Raw genomic sequence first — 20,173 nt, forward strand, 5'->3', positions numbered from 1 at the left:
CACTCTCCATGGGCTATGTAGGACAAACCACCTCACCCCCTAACTTAGCTTATGCACTCTCAGCAGCTGTGAAAACAGCTCTAATCCACAACTTACAATTGACTATTTCTCTTCACTGCCATGCTTCTGCTACACTGGAAGAGTGAATATAGGAATCCTCTCACTATACTAGAAAAGCGAACAGGTGCTCTCATGGCAGGGAAACTATGGAAAGTAAGCCACTGCTTCCACTCCACTATTCTCCTCTTCTTCATAATCTGCTCTGATGGGAATTTCTGCTATGTTCCCCAGCTCCCTGAGTCCAAGTGCAAGGAGCAAATAGAGACGGGCACTGGTCGCTCTCTGTGCTCACCAAATCTCCCTCACCAAAGGACCAGAGAGACAGCTATCCAAAAGTTGCTGCTGAAGATGTAGAAAGAACTGCTTGCCCTCATTCAGCCTACCAACTTGTTTTGCGTGTACTCTTGTAGCTATACAAGTGCCACAACAGCAGTAAGACTGTCCTTTCACCTGAGACATAGCATCAGCATGAGAAGCACAGAAGAATAGCTGATCATTTTAAGCAAATTACATCTATCTCTGAGTTCAGGGGAAATCATAAAAATTCACAGAGACAAATGATATTCTACAATATGAGGTTTGTGACTAATAGGATATAGTGATTAATTGTATAGTCTAATATCAACTCATAATATCAACACCCAAGGGCTGTGTTGAAAGGATAGTTCACAAGCAAGAAGAAAACAACGGCTAAAATTGGTGTCAGAAGTTAGGCTTCACTGGGGGAAATGATGAGGACATGGAACTCAAAAAATAGAGACTTTGGTCAGCAAAAACAGCATGACAGAATGAGGCGGCCTATCAAGCCTAGTCTAGTTTGAGAGCCACTGGAAAGAGAGAGACCTGCAGAGACCAGCCAGATGGCATTCTGGACTGGGGAAGCAAGCCAAGGTTTAGATATGCTCCTGTCATGGCTGATTCATCTGCCTCAGGCACCTATCCATGACCTATCAACACACCAGTTCTTGCAGACATCAACAGAAAGCTGTCTTTCCCCATACTTTTCTATTTTGCTCTCTCTTCCACTTTGTCTCCTTGCCAAAAGCAGCAATAGCCCCAACAACAAGCAACTGAGTTAAAGGTCCAGCTATAGAACTATAATTTATCTTACCCCAAAAGAAGTGACAGAATCATAATAATAATTCTGACTATCCAGGCCCATTTCTTTAATTAGATTAATAAACCACCATCTTTGTAATTCCATCTGCCTATAATACTGGAAATAAATAAACTCACAAATGGCTGAGAAAATGACTTTTTCAAGGCAGCATCCAAAAAGGCATGAAGTTGAAAAATGGTTTCGTTTAGACATTCACCACCATCACATTGCTACACATTTAACAAGAAAACCGGGAACGCAAAATAGTACATGTCCACAAGGTGGCCTAATTAACATTCTTGGAGCTTTAAAATTTGCATTTCTGTGATTTTAACTGTGCAGTGGAACCTCAATATTAACATGGGTATCTGTATTGTATTTAATTTCCTAGAGGTTTGTTTTTTGTGTGTGGGTGTTTTTAAGGAAAAATAATAAGCTTGGTACGCATCTTCTTGAAGAGAGAGATGCTTACCTTGTGGGAACTGGTGGTTCCTCAAGATGGGTGGTCCCTACATGTATCTCCCTCCGAGTGTACGTGCACTAGGAGTTGGAGAATTATTGCAAGCAGTGTACGCGGGTCTGCACATGTGCTATAGTCCTTATATCTCAAACTGAGGACATAAAGGGTGAAGCAGACCAATTGCCCCTCCAGTTCCTTCTCTACCCTGAATCAGGAATGATGCAAAGCAGAGGAGGAGGAGGGCAGATAGTGGAATGCAGATAGGGACCTCACATCCTGAAGTACTTCCTGTTACAAAAAAATAAGTAACTTTCTCTTTTTCTTCAAGCACTAGGCCATAAGTATACTCCACAGCGGGTGAATGACAAGCAGTACTCAAGTAGAAAAAGGGTGCAAGGATACAGGTGGAAGAGCCATCCAAAGGATTGCTGTCCCAAAGGATGCATCAAGAGATGTATCCAGTACTAGCACAAAACGTCTTTCATGTATGGAGGAAACATCACGTAACTGCCTTGCAAATGTCAATTAGAGGTACTTCCTTGGTATTGTTGTCTCTTGTGCTCTTGCAGAATGAGCCCTTACCTCTGAGGGCAGGAAGATGTGACAGTTGGTAGCAGAGAAAAGTACAGCCTGAGATCCATTTAGAGAGCCTCTGGTAGGCGACTGCTTGACCTCAAATTCATTCTTCTTTGGCAAAAATAGTCTAGATGATTTTCTAATTGGTTTTGTCCTTTGTAGATAAAGGACTAGTTTGTCATACGTTGAGGGAATGAAATCTCCTCTCCTCCAATGCATGCAGTTTTGGAAAAAAAAAAAAAAAATCCAGTCAAACCTTTTACATGTAAGTGACCATAAGAATGGCCATATTGGGTCAGACCAATAGTCCCACTATCCCATCTTCCAACAGTGACCAATGTCAGATGCTTTAGTGGGAATGAACAGAACAGGGCAATTATCGAGTCATCCATCCCCTGTTATCCAGTCCTAGTATCTGCCAGACAGAGGTTTAGGAACACCCACAGCAAGAGGTTGCATCTCTGACAATCTTTGCTAATAGCCATTGATGGACCTATCCTCCAGGAACTTGATTCTTTTTCGACCCCAGTTATACTTTTGGCCTTCACAGCCCCTTGCAATGAGTTCCACAGATTGACTGTGCATTGTATGAAGAAGTACCGTATATACTCATTCATAAACCAAATTTTTTTGTTAAAAAAGTAAAGCATTAAAGCGCGGGGGTCGCTTCATCAATGGGTCTACAACAGAATTTGACAATTTTAAGCTCTATTGAATTGAATATTTAATACACTGTCGTTTTGTTTACCTGGAGCGTTCGAAGGCACAGAGTCCCTCAACTCCCAGTGGCTGTGGTTCGCCGTTCCCAGCCAATAGGAGCTGCGGGAAGTGGTGCGGGCCGACGGATTTACTGGCCGCTACTTCCCGCAGCTCCCATTGGCTGGGAACAGTGAACCGTGGCCACTGGGAGCTGAGGGGTTCCATGCCTGCGAATGCTCCAGGTAAACAAAACGTCCTGTCCTGCTAGATAAGCTCCATTTACGCAGAGTGGTACTGGCTGTTTTCGAGGTAGTCTTGGAGGGTGACCTGCTTATGAGAGCATTTCCTGCCTTCTCAATGAGACCCTAACTGAGTGTCTATAGGAAAGGATTCCCTTGCAGCAGAGTCTTACTTTGCAGCGGGAGACACACTCCGTGTTGATTCAGGCCAACGTACAGGTCTTACAGTCTGGGCCAACTGCAGCCACATGGCCTTTTCCATAATGTACTTTCTAAGCTGGAATTCCCATGCCTCACCGGTACAGCTAAGGAAAGAGTGGCAGATTTTGCACTTAGCCACGAGGAGTGCCTCCCCCGGCCAACACAGGCAGTGTTTATGGTCTTAATTAACAGAGAAATAACAAGGACAGGAAACAAGTTTTTGAAGCCTAGAATTCTGGGCATAGTCCAATACTCATAGCCGGATAAGGGGGAGGGGGTCCCAGAAGTGGGGAAATCTATCTGACTAGAAAAAAACTATATACAAAGGCACTAAGGCCAATTTTGAAATATTTACGGATCAAAGAATAACTATGAGAAAGCGGCAGCTTCGTACACTGGAGGTTCTGACCCAGGCCATGTGGTGATAAGAAGGAACTGGAGAAGTGGTTGGTTCACTCTGCCCTTTATGTCCTTGGTTTGAGGCATAAAGAGAGTTATGGCACATGTGTAAACCAATGGATGCTGCTTGCAAGAATTCTCCGACTCTGGATGCATGTGGACCCACAGTGGAAAACACAGAGGGACCAGCACTCGCAGAACTATTACTTTGGGGCTGGCTAGCTTTTTGGACTCAGTTTTGCTAATTTTGCCAGTGAAAATTCTAAGTTACTTTAAACCCATCAGTGTGTACTTATGAATAAATCCAAAACCATAGAAGACAAAGTGAGTCTTTTCATGACTTTCAGGCCTTTATCCAGCTGCACATATGTGCATAATACTCATGTATCTTTAAGAGTGTTTCTATAGAATAATTTTTCTGCTGTATATACTCAATTTTCAAATGTTCATATGTTTTAAAAATCAAAACCAACTACTTTCCATACAAGAAGCCAGGAACCAAACCTCAATGAAGATTCTGAGCCCATGACCTTATCCTACTACAACTGACTTTATAGGGAGCAGTAGGCCACAGTTAGAGTCCCTTTATTCATAAGTGAAATTAATGAGATGCCTAGTTTGTGTAAGAAACAGAATTTGGTGCTAATGCCTATGCCAAGTTTCACACTTCAGCTATTTGTGCTATGGCCTTTTTTTTTCCAAGAGTGTGGTTAGAATAATTCTCATAATGGATACAGTGGATTTTGTTTTCATATTCACAAAACTCAAACAGCTCAAGGGAATTTTGCTCAAACTTTCTACACAAAAAAATCACCTCCAGGTAGAGACTAAGCATGGAAAATTGAACCCCAAAGATCAATTTATGTGAAGTTATAAGTGTGTGCAACCAGGGGTTTATTACAGACTCTACTGAGCAAGCTTAAATAAAGCAGTTGCTACTGATGACTACTATAGTAATAAACAGGTATTTTTTCCTAATTTCTACAATTTATTCATATGTAAATCTGAGACACTGAAATCTTTTACATTAGCTTCCTAAATTTCTGAAGACTGACTAAAGAAAGGAAAAGCAGATTTATTTAGATTCTAGACAGTGGTTTACAAATATAATCTAAATTTTAAAAATTAACACTAAAAAACAGCAGTTCAAAACCTCGCGTGCCACACCATAGCTCTAGGCTCCATTCCTAATCTTGCAGCCTAATCCAGTCTGGTCCCCCTGCAAAATTGAATTCCCACATTAACATTCACTCAATTTAATTGCTCCCTGGCACACAATAATTCTGTGCCATGCAAGGGCAAGTATCTACACCCAATGCAGAAGAAATTTAAAAGGAAGTGCTAAATGGGATATAGTGTCTGTGTCATAACTTTAGTCCCAGATTTGGACCTTAGCGTCCAAAATATGGGGGTTAGCATGAAAACCTCCAAGCTTAGTTACCAGCTTGGACCTGGTACTTGCTGCCACCACCCAAAAAATTAGAGTGTTTTGGGGCACTCTGGTCCCCCTGAAAAACCTTCCCTGGGAACCCCAAGACCCGAATCCCTTGAGTCTCACAACAAAGGGAAATAATCCTTTTTCCCTTCCCCCCTCCAGGTGCTCCTGGAGAGATACACAGACACAAGCTCTGTGAATCCAAACAGAGTGACTCCCCCTCTCCGTTTCCAGTCCTGGAAACAAAAGCACTTTCCTCTTCACCCAGAGGGAATGCAAAATCAGGCTAGCAAATCCAACACACACAGATCTCCCCCTGATTTCTTCCTCCCACCAATTCCCTGCTGAGTACAGACTCAATTTCCCTGAAATTTCCCAGAAAAGAAAACTCCAACAGGTCTCAAAAAGAAAGCTTTATATAAAAAGAAAGAAAATACATACAAATGGTCTCTCTGTATTAAGGTGACAAAATACAGGGTTAATTGCTTAAAAGAAATATGAATAAACAGCCTTATTCAAAAAGAATACAAATCAAAGCACTCCAGCACTTATATTTATGCAAATACCAAAGAAAAGAAACCATATAACTTACTATCTGATCTCTTTGTCCTTACACTTAGAAACAGAAGATTAGAAAACAGAAACTACTTCTCCAAAGCTCAGAGAAAGCAGGCAGACAGAAAACAAAGACCTCAGACACAAAATTCCCTCCACCCAAAGTTGAAAAAAATCTGGTTTCCTGATTGGTCCTCTGGTCAGGTGCTTCAGGTGAAAGAGACATTAACCGTTAGCTATCTGTTTATGATAGTCTGGTTCTTAGCTTGTGAACTGCAACAAAACATGGTTTAGATTTAAACCATTCTGAAGACACAAAGCAGTAAATGATGTTCCACAAATCTCTTTCAGATGTTTTTCCCCGAATATCAAATGTGCTCATGCTCTGAATCCATATGCGATCGGATAACTTCAGAATACTTAAGCAACGCTACAGTTAAACTTCCAGAGAACGCTAGAATGTAATCATTTTTCAGTTTTTATATTTATTTCAACAACATGTTATATGGGTTAAAACCTGCCAAATGATGAACACTGGTGCTGAACACCCTTAACTCTTACTAACTTCAACAGGAGTTGTTGGTGTTGCTCAACACCTTACAGGATTGAGTGACCCATATGAAAGTAGATGCTTACCACTTTGCTAAGGCATGTATTATTATTGAGTGCTATGGGAATCTCCAGTAAGCAACATTAGATAGTGCAGTTCCCAAGGCACAAACGGAGAGAGAGCTAGCCTCATCAATAATTTCAATTTTAATAGATACTGTACAAGCTATTCTAACTAACCACACAAAATTACTATAGAAGCAGACAGCAAAATATTTCCAATTACTCTCATACTACTGAAATATAATACTGAATGTTTATGACTTTATAGATGTCTGTTGAAAGTTTCTCATGCTATGTAATAGTCCCCTGCTTTGAGGAACTAACTGCAGATCACCACGGTGGATGCAACACACTACATGCTTCAGTACTCTGGAGCTTGGCTAATAAAGCATCTGAAACAGATTTCTGATATATCATTCACTTGCTTAGTATCTCTGAAATGGCGTAACAAATATAAACTGTGTTTTGTTATCATGCACGAATAGCCAGGGCCGCCCAGAGGATTCAGGGGGTCTGGGGTCTTTGGTGGCGGGCGGCCCCGGCCGCCGAAGACCTGGCACTTTGGCGGCGGGTCCCAGGGTGGAAGGACCCCCCGCCACGGGTCTTCAGGGCACTTAGGCAGTGGGTCCAAAAGCAGAACGACCCCCCGCTGCCGAATTGCTGCCGAAGACCTGGAGCGGAAGACACTTCAGGGGCCGTGGCTCCACGAGACTTTTCCAGGGCCCCCAGAGCGAGTGAAGAACCCTGCTCCAGGGTCCCCGAAAAATTCTCGTGGGGGCCCCTGTGGGGCCAGGGACAAATTGCCCCGCCTGCCCCCCCTCGGGGCGGCCCTGTGAACAGCTAGCCAGGTATGGTCACTCTGTCCCACCCAGCGCTTTCTTCTAATTTCCTCTGCTGATGGTGAAGGGATCCTTGTCCAAGCCTGACAAAGAATCACTTTATGTCATAAAACATCTGAGTGAGCTTTAACGCAGGAATCCAAAACTGATGAGGGATGAGATTCTGTAGGCATTCTGTAATATGAAAATGTTATGTGTGGTAACATAGTGAAAACATATATTTATCAATATAATGTGCCAAAACTTTTGTATTGTTTGGACTGCACTTATCCTGATTCATAAATCTCTAGGGAACAATGAGATAGGAATAAATTCAATAAGTTTATTTTGAACTGAATGAGTACTCCTAAGTTTACAGTTAGTTACCAAGGTTGACAACAAAATCTTTGCTGTTGGAAAAATGATTAAAAGACTGTTAATAAGGAGTTAACATGTTACACTTGTTGCACTAACATTTTACTTTAAAAACATTTAGGGACTGATCCAAAGTCAACTCTTTCCATGGACACCAATGGGTTTTGGATCAGACTGTTAAGAAGATATTTGTCTTGTATGATCTGGCAAATATCCAAATGCCTCATGAGGTGAGAACTCTTCACCCACTGAAGTCTGTGGAGCTAAAGAGCACGCCTTAGTTGATACACAGAATATGTACTAATTTAAGAGATGCAATGTTTCAAGATCAATTAGGGTAATTTTCAAGTGGAAATGCATTCATGTAGTGGGCTTACTAAGCAAATCATTAGATACCGAACTGAAAAGACCTCACTATATTTTAGTTTGGTCAACAGAATAATTATTCCTAATAAATCCCTAAAATGACTCCGTTCTACTACTACTAATTTTCACCACGAAATTGAGTGTACTTTTCTTACGCTACCGTTCTGTAGGTCACATACCCAAGTTTTCCAACATTATCTAAAGCAAGGGTTCTCAAACTAGGGGTCACACAGTTATTACCTAGGGGTTATGAGCTATCAGCCTCTACCACAAACCTCACTTCACCTCCAGCATTTATAATACTGTTAAATATAAAAAAGTGTTTTTAGTTTACAATGGGGGTTGCACTCAGAGGCTTGCTGTGTGAAAGGGGTCACCAGTACAAAAGTTTGAGAACGACTGATCTAAAATATCTAAAGTAAAGTAAAAGAGGCAAAATGATCAGAAACAAACCAAACATTTTATATGCTCTCAAAACATAACTGCACAGATAAAACACTCTAATACATAATACTTTTCCACTGAACTGCTGGTTCCATACACTATGGCCCCAGTAAAATGAATTACATTAAAGATATAGGCAAAATAAAGAGAGTTCCTGGAACAACCGTGAAATTATTAAAGGATTTAATTAGAGACAAGACTAAAAGAACTGGATACATATCGATTATGGTTATTATTATTTGTATTTCAGGAACTCCTCGAAGCCCCAACCCAGGATAAGGCCCCCTCTATATTAGGCACTGTACAGTGAAATTAACAACAAAAACAAAAAAAGTTCCTGCCCCAGAGAGTTCACAGTCAAGTAATATTACAAGACACAACAGAAGGAAGAAATGGGTGAGAGAGAGATGCAAGGACAAGATGACAGCAAAATAAGGAAGCTTTGCAGTTAAATTGGTAGTCTCGTCTTGCCATCAGCCTAGACACTGTCAAATGGCAGGTTTTACAGGTAAATCTTAAGAAGGGATGTGAAAGAGGACAGAGATTTTATGGAGTTTTCCCCTCAAATATGGGAACAGGTGGGAGAAAGTGTGGAGGTGCCTGAGTGAGAAGTGTAGGCTGAGCACAGTGAATAAGGGCCATATTTTCAGATAAGTCTCAACTAAGCCTCAATTTTGGCAGGCACAATTTTGCACCTGCTGTGTATTGCATATGCAAATACTGTCATTAGATAGCTAGCTACCCAGTTTGTGGGTGCAGACAATCAGACATCTACTAGAATTTGTGCCAGCAGGAGCAAGTGCAAAAACGGAGATTGCTTCTAAAAATCTGAACCCAGGGAAAATCTGAGCACTGTCTGTAAGCCCTTGTAAAGTGTAAACACAAAAGAGGGAAGGAATTGGACAGAGTGGTACAAGGCCTTACATGCAGGCAGGATTACTGGGATATAACTAAGAAAAGGCACACTTAGGCAACATTTCGGGTCGGAGGGGATGGTATCTTAGGTGAAGCAGTGCAACCTCAATAACTTGAAGTGTTTAAAATTAGTTAAAGCAGCACAGTACCCTATGGGAACAATCCTGCTCTGGACGCAGAAATGCCTCATACTGTTGATCCCTCGTTATTTTCCATGATTTTGTGACAATACGATTTAACACTATATAAAGTCAGAGCAAAAATAATATTAAGACACTGAATTTCTAACTTTGGTATTAATATTAAAAGCTGTTTTTCACTAGGCAAATACAATTTAGATGGGGCTACTATAAGGTGGGTGCATAACTGGCTGGATAACCGTACTCAGAGAGTAGTTATTAATGGCTCCCAACCCTGGTGGAAAGGTATAACAAGTGGGGTTCCGCAGGGGTCTGTTCTGGGGCCAGCTCTGTTCAATATCTTCATCAACGACTTAGATGTTGGCATAGAAAGTACGCTTATTAAGTTTGCAGACGATACCAAACTGGGAGGGATTGCAACTGCTTTGGAGGACAGAGTCAAAATTCAAAATGATCTGGACAAATTGGAGAAATGGTCTGAGGTAAACCGGATGAAGTTCAATAAAGACAAATGCAAAGTGCTCCACTTAGGAAGGAACAATCAGTTTCACACATACAGAATGGGAAGAGACTGTCTAGGAAGGAGTATGGCAGAAAGAGATCTAGGGGTCATAGTGGACCACAAGCTAAATATGAGTCAACAGTGTGATACTGTTGCAAAAAAAGCAAACGTGATTCTGGCATGCATTAACAGCTATGTTGTAAACAAGACACGAGAAGTCCTTCTTCCGCTCTACTCTGCACTAGTTAGGCCTCAACTGGAGTATTGTGTGCAATTTTGGGCACTGCATTTCAAGAAAGAGGTGGAGAAATTGGAGAGGGTCCAGAGAAGAGCAACAAGAATGATTAAAGGTCTTGAGAACATGACCTATGAAGGAAGGCTGAAAGAATTGGGTTCGTTTACTTTGGAAAAGAGAAGACAGAGGGGACATGATAGCAGTTTTCAGGTATCTAAAAGGGTGTCATCAGAAGGAGGGAGAAAACTTGTTCACCTTAACCTCTAATGATAGAACAAGAAGCAATGGGCTTAAACTGCAGCAAGGGAGATTTAGGTTGGACATTAGGAAAAAGTTCCTAACTGTCAGGGTAGTTAAACACTGGAATAAATTGCCTAGGGAGGTTGTGGAATCTCCATCTCTGGAGATATTTAAGAGTAGGTTAGATAAATGTCTCTCAGGGATGGTCTAGACAGTATTTGGTCCTGCCACGAGGGCAGGGGACTGGACTCGATGACCTCTCGAGGTACCTTCCAGTCTTAGAGTCTATGAATTTATGAATCATTTGGTTCGTAGAGTAGCTTATTTATTGGATCACTTTCTGTATAACCTTTGCAAAATGATTTTGGTTGAAAGTTTAAAATTGCCAGTACAATTTCAGATGTAGAGATTCAATTTCCTTTTATACACTGTGTGCTTCTTATTGTGGGGAAAGTAAATGATTCTTTTGTCAACCATTAGATATAAATTAAAATATAAGGTTAATGTTACCAAAGTTTATTGTTGTCTTAATACTTCTTTATAAATGAAAACTGAAAAAATTAATTCATTTAACAAATCTGCTTATAATATTTTAAATAGTCTGTATGTTCATTTTTCCTACCTGGCCAGTCTGAAAATGCCTTGCAAACTGATTAACCACTCGATAGTCACTTGCAAAATACTCCATCAGGATAGAGGGAACTTCAGCAAAATCAGTGGGACATCTGGTCCCTAAAGAAGGAAAAGATTGAGAATATGAGTATACAGCTATTTACATTAGCACACATAATTCTATCTTTCCAAGAGCTCGTTAGCATTTAATTTGGACTTCTTATGAACTGTAATAGTCTTTCATTCCATAAGTCAATAGTTTATTTCTATACCATTACTGTACATATTGGCAGAAAAACTTCATTATTATCCTACACATTTTACTATAAATCACAAAGTAAAAAAATATTTGAACAGCTGGGAGAGGCACTTAATGAAACTGTGGACAACACCTTGCTAAAATAAACCAAGCTGCAGCCAATCTGGCCCTACATAAAACACCAAATCTTCTGAATTGTCCTAAATCTAAATCCAGTCACAATGTAAATCAAACTCTGCATTAATCCCACTCGCAATCCTTGTTCTTATCTGTCCTCTGTTTGCTGAGCTCACGTATCTCTGGTTTTTATTGGCCTTTCTTAACAATGCAATCATCAGGTGAAAGCATTTTTGCAGGTTCAAAACATGTTCTAAATAAATTTGAGGAAGTAAATTATTTGCAGTCACACAATGGTGTTATAAAAAGCACAATCCCCAAATCCTCTTTCTCTTCCCTGATCACCTTCACTCTAGCTCTGTGTTATCAGCACTGTACAGCAACACAGAGAGGTATTAGAAAAAATGAGACGGCATTGAACCAAAGCTGTATATACAGCAGCAACATAAATTTGAGTCAGGAATAGCAAGTCCTCAGTTATTTTATTTCCTACCTGACCCCAATGTTAAGTTATCTCCTTCCCTGAAGAAAAAACCTCTTTAAGCAAATGTCACTTCCAACCTCAAACTTCGCTGCATGTGTATTAGGGCATGTCTACAACGCAGTAAAAAACCATGGAACTGAGTCACAGTGCCCAGGTCAGCTCGTGGGGCTTGGTCTGTGGGGCTAAAAATTGCAGTGCAGAATCTGGGCTCAGGCTAGAGCCCAGACTCTGGAATGTGACTAGGGAAGGAGGTCTCAGAGCCTGGGCTCGAGACGAAGTGGGAACATCTATACTGCAACTTTTAGCCCACAAGCTCAAGTCAGCTGACACAGCCACTTAAAATAACTTTCTGAACTGTTTGCAAATATTAAATGCAGCACATGAGCTGCCAACCAGTTTGGACAAAAGGAGGACTCCAACCTGTTTGCCAAAGATGAGAGCAGGGCCATACAGCTGGCCAGCTGTCATCTAGTATACTGATGTTGAGCGCCATGGTTTGAAAAGGACTGACAATGAAAAAGGAGCTCTCTTTTTTTCTTATATGCACTATCCTTCCCTTTTGTGTATGTCTGGTGATATGTGACTTGGTAGGCAGTGTGTTCATTCACGTTCATTTATTTGTGATAAGATGACATACTAAATTCCATGCTGATAAATTACCAATTTGTTTACCAACTAACAAAATGTACAGCCTGGCTGTGGAATTTCCATACTGCAAGTGTATTCTTTTTTTTTTAAATCACTTTTGATGCAATTTTTTTCACAATACGTTTTCTAAATCATTTGCAGCCCAGGATCATCTTATTTTTATGTTGGGTGCAAGCTGAGCTCAAATTTACTTTCAATCAATCCATTATTCTATTACTACAAGCAGAACTGGTTGAGAGGGGAGCTTGCAGGGCACTGGGTAACACCACTAGAAAGCATCAAAGGGATAGCAAGAAAGAGTTTGTTGGATTCCTTAGCAGGAAAGGGGACCAATTTCACTTTTTGTAATTGAGACTCTGAAAATCAAACTAATATCAGGAGGCTGGAGGAATTCTCACAGCATCCCAGAGGGAGTGGTAAGTAGACTAACAACAAACTGATATGAAAAAGGAAAAAGATAATTTGAGGTCAAGGATTACTCTAAATTTCTGTCCTTCAGAGCAGAGTTAAGGTTTCAATTAAGGAAAGTGATAGCTAAATCAAACATAGAACAGTCCTTGTCTCTACTCTGAAGGAAAAGTTCCTTTCATCCTTGTTCATAGTTAAGGGTAAAGTGAGATCATCCACCAGCTGCATTTTTTCCCCCATCATCTTCAAAGGGTAGACATTATGACAATCCTCCCTCTGGGCAAAAGCTGGATACGTGTCCCTTTGAAGCCAGTCAACGTCATTCTGTGCATTAGTCACTGAGAACACAAGAGGTGTTCTCCCCCTACCAATGATCCGATTCCAAGGACTGAACATGCTGCTTTTCAATCTCCAATCTTGCCAGCCAAACAGCCAGGCATCTGAATTGTGATACTTTGCATGATGCTGCAATATACTTCCAGGTTGCACATCAAGAGTAAGTTATACTTTTCCTATGTGCTAACAGAGTCAAGACAGTAAACAGAGATCATAAATTGAATCAACAGGTGTAGAGGGTTAATTGGAAATGTGACTTTTCACAGGCTTGTCACTGAAACCTGCACTATGATATAAAGATCTGTAATACTCTAATAAAATTTAAAAGATTATACAATATTTTGGAAGATTGAGAAATTCATAGAATCATAGAATATCAGGGTTGGAAGGGACCTCAGGAGGTCATTTAGTTCAACGCCCTGCTCAAAGCAGGACCAGTATCCAACTAAATCATCCCAGCCAGGGCTTAGTCAAGCCTGACCTTAAAAACCACTAAGGAAGAAGATTCCACCACCTCCCTAGGTAACCCATTCCAGTACTTCACCACCCCCCTAGTGAAAAAGTTTTTCCTAATATCCAACCTAAACTTCCCCCATTGCAACTTGAGACCATTACTCCTTGTTCTGTCATCTGGTACCACTGAGAACAGTCTAGAGCCCTCCTCTTTGGAACCCCCTCAAACCCTGCAGACAAAATTACTCCATAGCTGCACACTTAATTTTAAAATGCAGTTTGAAAAACTAAACTAAACTAAACTACCTACCTAACTACCGGTTTACCAGGTTCAAGACACCACAGTTATTTAAATACATACTCCCTACTTCAGGAAATTAATAAGTGCAAATTATTCATTTAAACATTTAACAATAACAAAAATCACTATTCCTGATGTCTTACCAGTGACATGTTGGTACCGAGTTCGTCCCAGCATGGAATGCATAGCATGTCCCATTTCATGGAATAGATTCTCCATCATGCCAGGGGTTAGTAATGTGGGTGAGCTCCTAGTCGAATGGGGCAGACTCAGCATAAGAACAACAACAGGGAGCTGGTATTCTCCATCTTCCCTTAACCTGCCTCCACGAATTGTAAAGTGACAGTCCTTTGAAGATAAAATAACCACTCAGAAAAAGCCATGCTAAACAGATACTGTTGTCACATTAACAGTATTAAATAAATGCTGCATGTCTTAACATTAAGAGTCTTATTCTGCTCTGTGACACCAATGCAATCCCATTAACTTCAATAGAGTTGCTTCAATGTAACATAGCAGAATTTGAGCCAGTCTTTATTATACTTTCCCATCTCTGTTTCCTATTTTTTTACTTGAGATTATTATAATGTTAAAAGATTATTTTATTTCATAAAGATAAAAACAAAATATTGCAATAGCTTTAACATCGTGAACAAAATTTTATTTTCTAAAAGCAGCATGTTTAAGTTTAAACCATCTAAGGAGTAAATATCCAAAAGGTTAAAATTCCCATCTTTCCCAAAAAGACTTAGTTTATTGTCACATCAGAACTTCGCTGACCTACAAATACTATAGGTCATATACAGTCTCTCTTCCCATTAATTGGCAGAGTTTTAACAGCAAGCTCTTTCGTGAGGAGACATCTTATTAAGACGACATTCTTTTACAAAATATATCGCAGAACGTTACAAATTGTTAGCAAAAATAACTAAAACCAAACCATACTTGACAAAATAAGTAATAATGCTGTTTCACAGCGGGTGTTTGCTTATTCACATATTCATAAAATTCAGGCATTTGCAAAACATTTCTCAGTCATTAATGCCAATTAATGAGGTTCTGTTGTATTTTGTTTTGTAGTTTATAGACTGGTACCACGGCGGTAGTCAGCATGTCTAAAAATTGTAGATAGCTTCACCTATTTAATGTGAGGTTTGAGAATGATCAAGCTGACATTCTGGACTTTTGCCTTGGTACAGAGTGTATTTGATGTCAGATATTGGTTGTTCATAAGCAGCAGGTAGATAATAAGAAAGCACTAACGCTCAAAAAACTGCTTATTTTAGGGTTTTCATAGTGCCTGTCAATGTAGTATCTGAGGATTCAACATATGTGGGGCTTATTAAAAGGAAGTTATTGGCAAAAATAAAAAGTTTAAAGGAAGTTGAACAATCAGTGTTATTATATGTACTTTGGAATTAAGTATTCCTAGAATCTAAATACATTATAGATTTTTCTAGAATTATGTTTACAGATGATCTTGTTATGTGTGAATTTATTTGAGTGCTAGTTTAAGTCCAAATGTATGTTGCTGGACTCATTAATAGTAAATACCCTACTACTGTAGTCCTTACTCAATCAAAACCACCAGTGAAGTCAGTCCACAGTTGTTACCTGATGTGGTTTGTCAGCTCGTTGGAAGAAGTCACAGTAGATGTACCCCAGCAAGCCCTCATTTTCATGGACAACTGCCTGGAAAAGAAATAAATATATAATTTCCAAAGTAAAAGTTCTGCTGAGCTGGGAAGATGAGAAAGTATCACTCTCAGATATATTCAATAGAAAAGGTTTATACTGCATATATTTTGCAGCACATTATAATTTTACATAAAAAATAATATAGGAATAATTTATTCTACTGCAGTTGAAATATTGATGTAGAAATATTTCAAAGCTTGTCCTTCAAACTGCACAAATTTCTGCAGTTTATAGAAACTGATTACTCTCACACGCCACAATAAAAATAACCACCCCATCTTTTACCATCAGATGGCAAGCTAACTACTCCAGGGCTGCAGAACATAAATTAAGTACAGCAGGAGTTGATTTACCAAGGAGACATATGAGAGGGTAGCCAGAACTGGTAGATTTACCACTGAGGATTTGAGGAGCAGCAGTCCTCACTGGAGGCTGAGCTTGGAAGTGGAAGGGAGGGAGGGAGGGAGGATGCCCACTGGAGAATACTGGGAGGGAGCGGAAGGACAAAAGAACTGAGCAAAATGACAAATAGAGAGCAGTCCACATCTGCTACTTCTATCCTACAGAACAAGCCAGAAATAGGAAGGCTTGAGTCAGATAAGAAAAATAGGACATGCACAATAGGAAAGAAGGGAAGAGTAAAGCCCTACACAGTAAGAATGCACGTTTGTAGCTGCATGATTTAACAACCATGTACTTTATTTCAGGTTTAATTCAGAAAATACAATTCTCTGTTTCTCTCTACAGAGAGACCCAGCCATTCTGACTCTGGCATCTTTCACTTGGGGAGAGATTTTTCAAGACATTTAGGTGCCTACAGATGCAGACAGGCATTGTCCCAAGTGACTAGTCACTTACCATTGGCTTCAATTGGAGATAAATGCCCTATGCAATTTTGAAAATCCCAATAGATGCCTATCTGCATCCTTTGGCACCTAAGTACCTTTGAAAACCTGTTCCTTGTCTTTTAAGAGACCACATGAGCAGCTCTACCACACGCTTTTGCGTTTAGGACTGTTAGGAATTAGAATTCTCACCAGTTTGCGAACATCTTCACACCAGAGCTCTCCTTTCTCAGTTTGCTCTGCATAGAGAGAGATTCCCAGGAGCTGGTTGAACAAGAAGTTCAGACCTTCCATACATGCTCCAAGAGAGAAAAATGGACAGTACAAACTGGGCTCAATGTTATACCTAAGAAAACAAACAAAAAAAGAGTCAAAATATTTGTTGAGCTTTATAATCGTAGGTGTAAAATATGGTCTTGATTTACTTATTACAGGCACTTTATGGTGCTCATCTTCTGTATCCCAGTATCTCACAACTACAAATGAATTAAACCTCACAACACCCTTGTTGAGAATAAAAAACCTAATTTTTCAAATAGGGAAAGTGAGGCAGTGGTTAAGGCACAACATTTCAAAAGCATCCACTAGTTTAAGTCTTTAATTTTGAGTACCCAGCTGGACACATAAAGGACATGATTTTCATAGGTACTGAGCAGCCCTAGCGCAAACTTATTTGAACTAAAGAGCTTGTCTATCATGAACAAATGTTGCCAGAGGACTAGCAAGATATTGTAGCACGCATTATAGAGATAACACAGAAAACACAACAAAATGCCAAAACTGCAAAGAAGTTGTAAGAGTGGATGAAAGTGACTTAGAGATCTAAGCAACCTAGTGCTCAGAATCCCTGATAATCAGTCCCTATATGTTGCAAACTGGGCACCAAAAATTGACGTATCCAATATTAGTGAACACCTTAGAAAGTTAGGGCTTAAGTGACCTGCCCAAGGTCCCATCTGTGGCAAAACTGAGAATAGAATGCCTAGTGCCTGATTCTTGCGTGGCCCTTAACAACAAAAACATCCCTGCTTCCTGGATTTGCATACAAATTGCGAACAATCAATACACACTAGCCAAGGGAGCAGTTGCCCTTACATCTGCCATTTCTTCCAGGGCTCCAGAGTACTGAATGACTGCACTCTTAGTGTGGCTTTTACTTTAGAAGATCATTGCTCCTTCCATCTTATATGCTTTTCCTCTTTCATGTCATTTTTTTTTTTTTATTATTTCTCCCTGACCAATCAGTAGTCACTGAAGTCTAAATGTGCATCAGGCAGACTACAACAGCTGAACACCAAACATTTAGAACCCTGTTATTTTAAAGCCTCTGATCAAAAGGCTTAACTATAGCTAAACTGTGAAAGAGTCAGTTACTCTTCATCCAAACTCCTCACGCCTCCTTCCTCCTCACCCCCAACATACACAAAAGACAGTGCCTTAGAACTAAACATACTTTGACACTGTCTTTTGGAGTCATGTTGCTTATAACTGCGGTTGCAATTCACTACCCAACTTCAGTAGGCTGTGGTGCATAGCAGGACAGGATTAGCGCTCTAAGCCACTACACCCGTTCTTTTAAGCATTTCAATGTGGGTTTGTTTTTTTTCCCCACTATCTTTTATATTATCCCTATAATGCACTCCAGCAGTATTTTGCTACCACCATGGCAACATTTGTTGAAGCCAGTGGAGATGTTTAGTTTCAAGACTTCACATATTTGCACACTCCACTCTGGTTTTATTTCTGGCTTCTTGCATGCGTATCATTCTGATTTTAAACTATAACAGAATGCAGAAAAAAACCTTAACAACTCCGAAAGGGTATTGTACCAGTCATTACTTCCCCTAATACAGGCAGCACCATTTAAACTCACCCCACTTATGTAAGCAGCTGCATTCTGGGGTGTGACCCAGCAAAAGAAAGAAAGAAAAAAAGAGAGAGACACACTTTCCTCCTTTATCATTGATAAGTCTCCAAAGAGCAAAACACATGCTTCCAGCCTAAAGGGCATCATTTTAGATTAAAGAAAATAAAAAGACAGAATACAAGTCTCCATAAGAGCTCTCCATGTGTGCACATCTTCCGTAACAGCACTACATAGCAACTGTGAGAACAAAATGGCTGCTGTCTCTGCATGCAGGCACACTTCATAGTAGTGTAAAGTACAGTACATAGACTGCATCTATGCTAGTGTTTTTCAGCCCTGTAATTCCTAAAAGGTGCAGCTCCAGCAGTAGAAGCACTGTTGCAAACTGTAGTAGAAAAAACTCAGACTCGAGAGTTTTTACCGTGTTGTCTAACCCAGCTCAGGAAGTTAGAAGGACGGACACTGTCAGAGCCGGCTCCAGGTTTTTTGCCGCCCCAAGCAAAAAAAATTTTGGCTGCCCCCTATCCCAGCCCTTGGCTCCCCCCCCCCGCACCCCCTGACGCCCCAGCCCTGGGCTCTTCCCCCTCACCCACACCTCCTGCCGCCCTAGCCCTGGGCTCCCCACTTCCCCCACACACCCCCTGCCGCCCCAGCCCTGGGCTCCCCCCTTCCCCCTCACCAGTGCCCCCTCACATGCCCCCTGCCGCCCCAGCCCTGGGCTCCCCCCTTCCGCCCTACCAGTGCCCCACGCACACACCTCCTGCTGCCCCAGCTCTGGGCTCTCCTCCCTACACCTGCACCCTCCTTCCGCTGCAGCCCTGGGTCACTGGTAACTCACTCCCAAGGCGGATCATTCAGCAAGAATTTTAGATGTGCACAGAACACAGACAAGATTGGTTCCCATATGGTTACAGAGCTGCAGTAAAGTGGAACAATTTTCAGCTTGTGTGATTGGAGGATATCTGGATGCATATTATAAGACTGTCCTCCATAAATGAGGAAAAGTTGAGGTGCCTTTATTATTCTTTTGTTTCACTCTTTCTTTCTATGGGGAATTTGCCAATGCAATATCACTGTCTTCCCTTTAAACGAACAAACAAACAAACAAACAAACAAACAAACAAACAAACAAACAAACAAACAAACAAACAAACAGGCAATGGTTGTTGAAATAGCAATTCCAGTCCTAATAACCACTGGGAAGCATTTCTTGCTCAGTTTTATCCTACTTTTTCTACAGCAAGTTACAGTGGATCAGTATATTTGATTTGGGAGAAATGAAGTAACACCTGCCCAAATTGAGCTTGAGCACTCCTGAATTTTGAGGTGTTCAAATCTGGAAGGCAGGTGCTGGGTGTGTGTGTGGGTGGGGGGGGGCTGTGGGCTCTGCGGGGCAGCATGGCAGCATGTATGCAGCAGCATGTCTGGAGCTGCACGGAGCCAGACACGCTGGTCTGAGTGGCATGGTAAGGGGGCTGGGGGGTTGGAGAAGGGGTAGGGGGTTCCGGGGGGGGGCAGTCAAGGGACAGGGAGCAGGGGGGTTGGATGGGTCAGGGGTTCAAGTGGGCAGTCGGGGGACAGGCAGCTGTTGGATAGGCCTGGGAGTCCCAGGGGTTTGTCAGGGGACAGGTAGGGGGTGGAGTCCTGGGGGGTAAGTTGGGGGGGTCTCAGGAGGGGGCAGTTAGGGACAAGGAGAAGGGAGGCTTAGTTAGGGGCAGGGGTCCCGGGAGGGGGCAATCAGGGGACAAGGAGCAGCGGCGCTTAGATAGGGGTGG

General features: G+C 41.1%; 1 protein-coding gene across 2 annotated transcripts in view; it reads right to left on the reverse strand.

The window, feature by feature from the left end:
- The window catches only part of MIPEP (mitochondrial intermediate peptidase), a 114,999-nt gene that overhangs the window by 49,816 nt on the left and 45,010 nt on the right, over positions 1-20,173 (reverse strand). For both annotated transcript variants that reach the window (XM_030562156.1, XM_030562162.1), the window contains exons 11-14: positions 16,724-16,877; positions 15,603-15,680; positions 14,132-14,336; positions 10,993-11,102 (exon numbers count right to left, since the gene is read on the reverse strand). In XM_030562156.1, coding sequence (XP_030418016.1) covers positions 10,993-11,102; positions 14,132-14,336; positions 15,603-15,680; positions 16,724-16,877 — 547 coding nt within the window. The remainder of the gene's footprint in view (positions 1-10,992; positions 11,103-14,131; positions 14,337-15,602; positions 15,681-16,723; positions 16,878-20,173) is intronic.

Source organism: Gopherus evgoodei, chromosome 1 (assembly GCF_007399415.2).
Source record: "Gopherus evgoodei ecotype Sinaloan lineage chromosome 1, rGopEvg1_v1.p, whole genome shotgun sequence".
NCBI classification, from domain to species: Eukaryota; Metazoa; Chordata; order Testudines; family Testudinidae; genus Gopherus; species Gopherus evgoodei.